This window comes from Phalacrocorax aristotelis, chromosome 8 (genome assembly GCF_949628215.1).
Source record: "Phalacrocorax aristotelis chromosome 8, bGulAri2.1, whole genome shotgun sequence".
Classification (NCBI taxonomy): domain Eukaryota; kingdom Metazoa; phylum Chordata; class Aves; order Suliformes; family Phalacrocoracidae; genus Phalacrocorax; species Phalacrocorax aristotelis.
In genome coordinates, this window is record NC_134283.1 from 34,513,423 (window position 1) to 34,523,683 (window position 10,261).

At 48.3% G+C, this 10,261-nt stretch overlaps 1 protein-coding gene across 4 annotated transcripts in view; it reads left to right on the forward strand.

The window, feature by feature from the left end:
• The window catches only part of STK10 (serine/threonine kinase 10), a 53,318-nt gene extending 43,274 nt beyond the window's left edge, over positions 1-10,044 (forward strand). For all 4 annotated transcript variants that reach the window (XM_075102415.1, XM_075102417.1, XM_075102416.1 and 1 more), the window contains 9 exons: positions 1,484-1,607; positions 2,719-2,898; positions 3,141-3,233; positions 3,384-3,513; positions 3,920-4,044; positions 4,581-4,769; positions 5,081-5,206; positions 6,932-7,045; positions 7,164-10,044. In XM_075102415.1, the coding sequence (XP_074958516.1) occupies positions 1,484-1,607; positions 2,719-2,898; positions 3,141-3,233; positions 3,384-3,513; positions 3,920-4,044; positions 4,581-4,769; positions 5,081-5,206; positions 6,932-7,045; positions 7,164-7,304 (1,222 nt within the window). In that variant the 3' untranslated portion in view covers positions 7,305-10,044. The remainder of the gene's footprint in view (positions 1-1,483; positions 1,608-2,718; positions 2,899-3,140; positions 3,234-3,383; positions 3,514-3,919; positions 4,045-4,580; positions 4,770-5,080; positions 5,207-6,931; positions 7,046-7,163) is intronic.
• Positions 10,045-10,261: the final 217 nt, after the last annotated feature.

Genomic DNA, 10,261 nt, shown 5'->3' on the forward strand with positions numbered 1-10,261 from the left:
TGGGTGCATCCTCCCTGCTTAAGCCTTTATGACTCCTTTGCAGATCTTATAGGTTTCAAACCTCCACAGCCTATTCTCAGGGAGAGAAACTGCTGTTTCTAGCTTTGTTACTATCAGTAGCAGCACTGAAATTAAAAGGCTTATAAAATAATTAAAATACAAATTGTTTTGCTTGATGCCCTCTTCTAGGCTCCCTTTTGCTGCTCTGAGGAACATCCTGAGAATATAACCTGCCCCAAGCACCATGTGTCCTCATGGCAACCTTATTCCTAGGCCCTAGTATCAGATATGTGCAGAAGCTCATTAGCTACTCAGTTTCAAATGAGAAGTGCATATAATCTCAGTATAACACGGGGAGCACATGTACTAGCATACAGAGAATTTGCAGCCACAGCTGCTTTCTCCTGGTCCTCTCAGGTGTGGTACCGTCTGTGAAAAGAGGCTCCTTTTTGATTTTCAAATAGTGCCTGCTCCACCTGGGAGGTGGGGGAAGGGACACAGAGGCTTTGGTTGGAAAGCATTCAGTCTCTGAACAGCATTTGGGAGAAGTGGTTATTCCCTTGGCACCAGCTAGTGGGCATGATCAACCCTCCTGGCATCTTGATTTGCACTTAAGGGGCTTGTTTCTGGTGTTTTGCAACACAACAAGGTACTGTTCTGAAGGCTAGCTTAGAAGAGAGTACATCATACTGCGCCAGTTGGTTTAATGGGGCTTGAGTTTGTTTTGAAAGAAGAAAGTGTTCCAAAGTACTTTTCCCAGGAGCGCCCCCAGAGAGGGTTGTACGTAATGTATAAGGCTAATGCACAGCAGCGGAGGTCGCAGTGGGGATCCTCCATGAGGAAACTGCTGCTGCTGGTCCTTTTGCGTGTTAGATCAGTGATTTCCAGCTCAGCCAGGCACACAGGCTCAAACGCAACCATCTGAGCAGCGGCACCCTTTTGTTGGTTGAGGGGAGTGATGCAATGTCATGGTAGGTAAGTAAGAATTTGGGAAAACTGCCCTTTCTGCCACCCAGGCATGAGCAAGAAGGGATGTGAAACACAGGTGCCAGGCCAAGGCAGCACCAGCTTGGCCTGTGCTGTGTTTTAAAGACCAGTGTGCACTAACCCAGCTGACAGAACAGGTATTTTGGCTGCTGACTGGGAGAGTGTTGCCTCAGCATCACCTTAGGAGCTTTGACAGGGCTTGTTTGAGAAGCTGTGAATGCTAATAGGCCCTACTTGTGAAAACTGACAGTTTGCCAACAGTTAATGTAATTAGCATCCTGCTTCTCAGCAGTGCTCTGGTGTCACAGAGCTGGAGAGCACATCAGTCATTTGGCATTTACCTCCTGTCTGTGCTAAAAGCAAGTGGCAGGGTGCTACAGGATGGCCGTGCGGCTTTCATTCCCTGCTGAAATGATCTGGTTATTGATTCCACCATCTCAGGCACATGGCTCTGAACTTGTCTGACTCTCTCCTCCTCCATTTTAACCCTCTGCAGGCGCCAGGAACTGCGGGAGCTGCGTCTTCTTCAGAAGGAGGAGCACCGAAACCAGGCCCAGCTCAACAGCAAACACCAGCTGCAGCTTGAGCAGATGCTCAGGCGCTTTGAGCAGGAAATGGTGGTACGTGAGCAGGGAAGAGGAAGCTCTTGATATCTGCTGGTTTTTCTCCTCCCCTGCAGACACCCTGCAAACCCCCGTGCAGGGCGATGCGCTCTGGGTTGCAGCAGTCCTGGGGCATCATGTCTGGAGGGAGAAGGACCACCAAGGGACCCCTTTGGGATTTGAGGGATGGGATGTGTTTGTGGAGGACAGAGCCTTTTGTGGGCGCTAAGCACATGCAGCCTGCAGCTTGGGAAGCACTGACTGCCATTGCCTGGCAGGGTGTAGCAGGGGAAGGATTGTTCTGGACCTTCCCTCTTCAGTGATCTTTTCTTGTATGTCTGTTCATGGCTACTGTGAGAAACAGTTTATAGTGCTGTTGTATTTTGAAATAAAAAAGCCCTTAAATAAGAAAGCAGTGTGGACAGAATGTGAAAGCAGGAAAACTAGCAAGTTTGAGTATAAATTGAATGAAGATAAACTAGGCTTACACACCTAGTCCCTCTGTGTAGGCAGCTTATGCTGAAGTAAAATGATTTTGTTGGTAATTCCCTTTAAAGCTTTCGTGAGCCATCTTTTAAATACCCCCTTAATTAATTTAGCTAGTATGCACACCTGGTAACCCCATCCATTCACAGCAGGCTGGGAGCCACCACTTATTTGTGTGTTCTGTTATATTTCTAAAGTCTTGACATGCCATGTCTGTGGATTCCCATCTTAGCAAGTCAATTCTCATTTGTGAGATTTAATCTCTGTACAGTGTGATGTGCGAAAGCCCCAAACCTGCTTCCTTTGCCCTTCCTCTGGGGCAGTGTTGCAACCCACTCCCATTGATACCCATGTGCTCCACCCCTGCTGCTCGCAGGGAGGGAAAGATCAGATGCAAGGGTGCTGCTGGAGGGCAGTGCCCTCAAACTTTTGAAAATCCTGGTCTGCAGAGAAGGAACTGTTATGCTTGAACTTCACTGCCTGCTAATATTTGCCCAGGGCCACGGGTCCCAGTGGGATGCTGTAGAACAGGATGTAAGCAAGGAGGAAGGGTTGAAATGTGCTAGAACAAATTTAAAAATGCTTTGGAAGGAAACAAAGCACAGAGAAGGCTGAAATTGACCTCTGTTCCCTTCCCCTACAGGCAAAGAAGAAGTTCTATGACACTGAACTGGAAAACCTCGAACGGCAGCAGAAGCAGCAGATCGAGAAGATGGAACAAGATCACTCACTGCGCCGGCGGGAGGAGGCCAAGCGCATTCGCCTGGAGCAGGAGCGGGACCACGTCAAGTTCCTGGAGCAGCTAAAGCAGATGAAGAAGGAGGTAAAATTGGGGATAGGATGGAGGAAAGCTTATTTCCTGCTTGTGTTCCTTCCAGGAAAGCTTCAGCATTTCTCCATAGCAGAACTTGAGAGGGAAGCAGTTGTTGGTTTTTTAGCAAGAAGCTCTTGCTTTTCTTTGGTATATTTGGGTGTTTCTTGAGGCCCATCTGTTCAGCGACATTAGGTAGGGTTGTTCTTGGCCTGAAGTTACCTGCTGATAAATCTCTCATTTCCCTCCAAAAGGTCAAGAATGAGGTTGAGAAGCTGCCACGGCAACAGCGCAAAGGGAACATGAAGGCAAAAATGGATGACTTTGCCCAGAAAAAACAAACCATGGTAAGCCTGAGAGAAGACTGCCACAACTCCAGGATTCGGAAAGGCATACTAGACAGAAGTATCCTTCCTCCTTGAGGGATTAGCAGTTTCTAAAATACCACCAGTTGCAGCAGAAGGAGGGTTCATGGTAGTACTGCTGGTTTTTTTCAGGAACAAGAGTTTTTGGCCAAGCAGAAGGAGGACCTGGAGCTAGCCATGAAAAATATAACTGCACAGAACAAAAAAGAGATCTGTGACAAGGAACGCGAGTGCCTGAACAAAAAGCAGCAGCTCATGAGAGGTGGGTGGCAAAGGCTTAAAAGGAGGAAAGCAAATGCTGTAATGATGGGTTTATCCAACGCTGGCTCTTCCTACACAACAGATGCTGTGACAGAGTTGCAAGCTGGCAGGATAGGATTTAGGAAAAACAGCCTTGCCAGATCCTGTCTAAATGTTTAATAATAATACTTAGTGCTTTAATCTTCAAAGCGCTTTACAAATACGAACCAATTAGGCTTCATAATTGCAAGAAACTATTCTCTGATATGGTTTGCAACCAATTTCTCTTGGAAAACAGAAGGTGAACAATCAATTCCCACATCTGCTGTACTGTTCCTGTGTGTAAGGATTGCTTGTGCTTGGGATGCTGCATGTGATCAAGGTTGGGGCCAGGGTGGGTTGTCTCCTCACCCTTCTCCCTTCCTCAGACCGGGAGGCATGCATCTGGGATCTGGAAGAGCATCAGCAACAGGAGAAACATCAGCTTCTCAAGCAGCAGCTAAAGGACCAGTATTTCCTCCAGAGGCATGAGCTGCTTCGGAAGCATGAGAAGGTGAAGACTTAGCACCTTCCTATGACAGCGCTGAGTGCTGGTCAGCAGGATGCCCAGGTGTCCCCAAAAGGGATGTTTCCCTTCCAGGCTGTAAGGGAGGAGTGGAGGGGGGGTTAGGCATTAAGGGATTTGGTCATTATTGGTGAAAATGGTCCAGAATAATGCTTGGATCAGCCTGTTTGCTTGGGATGCATATTCTGTGCTAATGCATTTAATATACAAGAGGCAGTTGTGAATTTTTGGGGGCTTTTCTGGAAATCTGTCACCGGCTGGTATGTGGGATGCTAGATTCCCAGAGCAGCGAGTGAAGACTGGCACATCTCATGGTCATTTCTGCTTCCTTCCAGCCCCCTTCTCTGCCTTCACAGCATGTTCAGTAGCTGCCCTCACCTCTTTTTCCCCTTGGAGCTGTCTGTCACCAGCCACCTCTGTGCAACTCCCAGGCCTGCTCTCCAGCACTCTTTGGTCTTATTGGCACTCTCTTCTTGGTCTGAGGTGTCTCTCCTCCTTTGATACCTGTCCCTCTGCTGTTGCAGGAGAGGGAGCAAATGCAGCGATACAACCAACGCATGATAGAGCAGCTGAAAATTCGGCAGCAGCAGGAGAAAGCACGGCTCCCCAAAATCCAGCGGAGTGAAGGGAAGACGCGCATGGCCATGTACAAGAAGAGCCTTCACATCCACTCCAGCGGGAGCGCATCTGAGCAGCGGGAGAAGATAAAACAGGTCAGGCCCTGCAAAGGGCACCGGGGCAGAGGCTTGGCTTGGGGTGGAGTACTTTGCTTCCCTGCTGGCAGAAGGGAAGCCAGAAAAAGGCAATGTTCTCAAATTTCTAACCCACTGCAGGGAGTCAGAAGTTTTTGGTTTTGTGGCATCATTTGGGTTTCAGGGCTGCTTCCATCATGACCAGTGTCAGGAAGCATCCTCTGGGCTGTTCTTTCTTTCCTATATAATAGTGCAAGCTGGCCAGTTTCTTAACTGGCTTCAGAGATCAGTTCGACGCTGCCTACATGGGCACCTGCTTTTCTCTCTTCCAGTTTGCTCAGCAGGAAGAGAAGAGGCAAAAAGCAGAGCGGCTGCACCAGCAGCAGAAGCATGAGACGCAGATGAAGGACATGCAAGCCCAGTGCGAGAGCAACAGGAACGAGCTCCAGCAGCTGCAGGTACAGACCACTCATGGTTCAGCCTTTCGGAGCTGCCTGTGCACTGATTCTGCTTCAGCACAAGGAGCACATTGTAAGAAGTGGCTGCAGAGGACTGTCAGTGAACTAGACAGCAGTCCCCCTGCTCTGCCTTGAGAGGTTTTTGTGGCTATGTCTAAACATGCCCCGGAGCTCAAGAGCTCTGAATCATAGAATGGTTTAGGTTGGAAGGGACCTTTAGAGGTCATCTAGTCCAACCCCCCTGCAGTGAGCAGGGACATCTTCAACTAGATCAGGTTGCTCAGAGCCCCCTCCAACCTGACCTTGAATATTTCTAGGGATGGGGCATTGACCACCTCTCTGGGCAACCTGTTCCAATGTTTCACCACCCTCATTGTAAAAGACTTCTTCCTTATATCCAGTCTAAATCTACCCTCCTTTAGTTTAAAACCGTTACCCCTTGTCCTGTCACAATAGGCCTTGCTAAAGAGGTTGCCCCCATCCTTCCTATAGTCCCCTTTAAGTACTGAAAGGCTGCAATAAGGTCTCCCTGCAGCCTTCTCTTCTCCAAGCTGAACAATCCCAATTCTCTCAGCCTTTTTTCATAGAAGAGACACTTCAGCCCTCGGATCATTTTTATGTCCCTCCTCTGGACCTGCTCCAACAGGTCCATGTCCTTCTTGTGCTGAGGGCTCCAGAGCTGGATGCAGTCCTCCAGGTGGAGTCTCACCAGAGCAGAGTAGAGGAGTAGAATCACCTCCCCTGACCTGCTGGACACACTTCTTTTGATGCAGCCCAGGATACACTTGGTTTTCTGGGCTGCAAGCACACATTGTTGGCTCATGTCCAGCTTTTCGTTCACCAGTACCCTGCAGTTATTGATGAAGATATTAAATAATACTGGTCCCAGTATGGAGCATTGAGGGACACCACTTGTCACCGATCTGCATCTGGACATCGAGCCATTGACCACTACCATCTGGATGCAACCATCCAACCAATTCTTTATCCACTGAATAGTCCACCCATCAAATCTGTATTTCTCCAGTTTAGAGAGAAGGATGTTATGGGGGACCATGTCAAAGGCCTTACAGGCTGGAGAGATGACATCTTCCCTTGTCCACTGAGGTAGTCACTCCATCATAGAAGGCCACTAGGTTGGTCAGGCAAGACTCATCCTTGGTGAAGCCATGACAGATGCCTCAAATCACCTCCCTGTCCTCCATGTACCTTAGCACAGGTCCTAAGAGAATCTGTTCCATGATCTTCCCAGGCACAGAGGTGAGGCTGACAGGACGGTAGTTCCCTGCGTCCTCCTTTCTACCTTTTCTAAAGGTGGGCACAATGTTTCCCTTCTTCCAGTCCCCAGGGACTTCCCCTGACTGCCCTGACTCTTCAAATATCATGGAGAGTGGCTTGGCAACTACATCAGCCAGTTCCCTCAGGACTCTGGGATGCATCTCATCAGGTCCCATAAACTTGTGTATATCCAGGTTCCTCAGGTGGTAATGAACCTGATCTTCCCTTACAGTGGGAGGGGCTTTATCCCCTGGTCTCCATCCTGTGGCCCATTGGCTTGGGAGGGGTGAGGAGAGAGGTTACCAGTGAAGACTGAGGCAAAAAAGTTGTTGATTACCTCAGTCTTCTCCTTGTCTATATGCCTCTGGCCAACGCAAGTCCTGTTTGACCACAGGATTTACAGTCCTAGCTGCTTAATGAGTGTTCTGTTTTGTCATCTGTGTTTAGAATGAGAAGTGTCACCTCTTGATTGAGCACGAAACCCAGAAGCTTAAGTCCCTGGATGAGAACCACAACCAGCACATGAAGGAGTGGCGGGACAAGCTGAGGCCACGGAAGAAGGTAGTGCCTCCTTGGCATGAACAGGGTGTCCTGCTTGGCTAGGTGGAGGGGACAGTGTCCTTAGCTCCAGTACAATCTCAAATACATCTCTTGTTGTGTGTGTTCCCTTCTACTTAAGGCCCTGGAGGATGAGCTGAACCAGAAGAAGCGTGAGCAGGAGATGTTCTTCAAGCTGAGTGAGGAGGCAGATGGACAGACCCCAGCATCCCCAACCAAACATGCCAAGTTCGTCCCATTCAGCTCCACAGAGAGCTCGTAACACCTCGCAGCTGGCAGGCCACCAGCTGGTACTTGCTGTGTCCTCCTGGGCTGCAGGTGGGCAACTTGGACTTGGAAGACCCTCTTGGCAGCCTCTTCTCGCAACACCACCCTTCTGTTCCCTTGCTCTGTCTGGGATAAACATGGTCCCTGACTGCAAGTTTGGTGGCTTTCCCAGGAGCTGGCATGCTTAGCACAGCTCTCTGCTGGGAAGTGGAGCAAGCCCCTTTCTGCAGTTGTACTTGCACTGTTAGCTGAATCTGTCAACTCTCACATGAGCCTGGTGCTCATTGTGCTTGTCAACTCAGACTGAAGCAATAACCACTCTGAACAGGTGAAACAGGCAGTGGCTCCTGCCCACTGAGCAGGGGTTATCAGCCTCTCTCTCCACTGTGGCTGCTCCTCCTCCTGGTCCTCTGTAAGGACTAGTCTGGGGCAGAGCAGCTTTGGTGGTGTCATAGGCTAACCTTGGCCTTGTGGCCCCCCAACATTTGTCTTGGATTCATTTCTATCTACTGTGGTCCTTTTTTGCTCAAGGGAGACAGTGATTTGGATTTTTTTTTGCCTTTGAGGAGGGAGGGTTGGGTTTTTTCTTTCCTCTTCCTCCCTATACACATTATGCAGAAAGGGGACCAGCTGGACCTCCTTCCAAAGATGCTTCTGCTTCTTCATTTGCTGCGATTGCTGGCGCCACAGTCCCTCTGTCAGCTAGCTAGCACTATATTATCAGAGACTGGACTATGGCATGATTAAACTGTTCAGCTTTTGTCTCTTAAAAAAGTGTATGTGCATGTGCAGAGGGGGAGGTTTGTAACGGTATTCAGTCCTGTGGTGAAACAGTGAGGCTGGTCACAGTCATGTGCCTTCTGGTCAGGACAAGTGAGGGGCAGAGGGTGTTATTGCCAGAACTTTCACGGTCACACATGTGCTAGAGATATTTTTTTTTAAGTGCTATATATGTGTTGGCCATGTGGGTCAGCAAGCCCGCTCTGCAGTCACAGTTATGGGCTGCAAAGCATCATTTAGAAGGAAAAAAGGAGTCATGAAAGAAGGGATGCAAGGGAAGAAGAGATGCAAAGACAGGTCATGGTGGCTTGTTAGCCTTAGCATCACTTTCTTCACTGATGTCTCATCTCCTTATGATGTGCCATAGTTTCTTGGATGATTCTCCTGGCTTTCAGCTTGAAGTCATGCTGCAGAGCAGTGGCAGGTCCAGCCCTCTGTCCTTTCTGCTCTGTGGTGATGTGTATTGGTTGGTTCACCTTCTTCCACCTGCACAGGGCAGTGCTTAGCTGAGCTGCTGGGTAGGACCCAGAGCACAGACCTGCACAGGGTGACAGAGACCTCACTGGGCAGCACCTTCTTTACACAACCAAAGGGTGTGAGGCAGCACTTTAGTTTTTCTCTCTATTGGTCTTGGGACAACATTATTTGTTTTAGGCCTGCTTCCCAAGCAAGAAAAAATGTCTCTGCTTTAAAAAAAAAAAAAGTTATTTTAAAGTCTCGTGTTGATTTAGAGCCATATTGGCGTTTCAGGAAAAGGTGGTATGTGATGTGCTATACTTCTAGGTACCATGGGGAAGGAGCCAGCCCCAGCCAACAGCCCATTTATCTGCAGAGTGCATTTACATTTACTATGCATTTAGAGTCCATGATACATATTTACAGCTTCCTGCAAACTAGCAAGACTACATCTATTTGGGCCATTCCAACTTTCTTCTGAATCCACACCACTGATGTCTTTATTAATGAATATAGCCTAGATGGAGATTTTAAGGGCTGGGACCCTTTGCAAGCAGAGTGCCTAGCAGCTTCTCAGTAACTAGCCTGTCCTCCTAGGAAGACCACGTGTTCCATCTCCAAAAGTATTGACTGTGCCTTTCGGATATCATAGCACCAAGTTGGGAGCTGATGTAAAATGAATGAATGCAGAGGGTTGTTCCTGAACAATGTACTTGTTTGAGCCTTTTAATTACTATTAGAAGTGTGTGCTGGCAGCCCCAGTGGTTTTGTTCCTGGTCCCTTGGGGTCAGGCTGGACATATTCTATGAAGTGGTTGTTCTCACAGAAATCAGTACCTGGTGCCTGTCCTTTCATGTGTTACATGTGACTTGCAGGAGAATATCCTGCAGCATGTTGTTCATAACATACCTCATCCAGCTGAAGGGCATTGCCACCTCTGACTGCTGCCTTGCACCAACCCGGAGAGTGTCAGCTCTCCCTGGATATTGTGCAGCCATGAGGAAGGAGACTATTTCTGGGGACTTTTAAAGAGCTGATGTGATGCCCTTATGGTAAATCAGTTGTCCATTTCTCCAGTCCAGCTTATTTGCAGCCTGAAGCTAGCAATATAGTTATGCTTTGGCTAATAGGGCGGGAATGGTTTTGTCCCCTGTCTGTTCCCTATTCTCTGTTCCGTCTCCAAGTATACCAGGGCTCTAGTATCGTGTCCCTCTCCCAGAGAAGGCCAAAGGAGCACATCTTCTGATTGTCATGTTTACAGGGTAGTTATATTCCCCCCCTCCCTTTCAAAAGAGGTTGTTTTTGTTTCCTGTTCAGAAGGAACCATGAATAAACCCAACTTGGTTTTTTGCGGGGGGGGGGGGGGGATGGGATGCCATTTTTTGAAAACATGGCTTTGAATAAAAAGGTTTTTTTTATTGTTTCGTAAAGTGTCTTCAGTAGGGCCACCACTATGATGTACAGACCCTTCTAATAAACTAACAGATTGAGAAACCTGGGCATGTGTCTGATTTTCTGCCTGCTGTGGCCTTAGACCAGCTTTGCTTCTAGTCTGGATTTTGCTGACTTACAGAAACCTCCAGAACCAGTTCTGGCGTGTAAACCTTGCAGGGCTGAACTTCCAGTTCTTTAAAATAGAGCTCATTTCTTTGGAAGCACTTCTGCTGCATGCTGCAGCTCAGTGGCAATAACAGCTTTGCTAAGAAGGTGAAACTC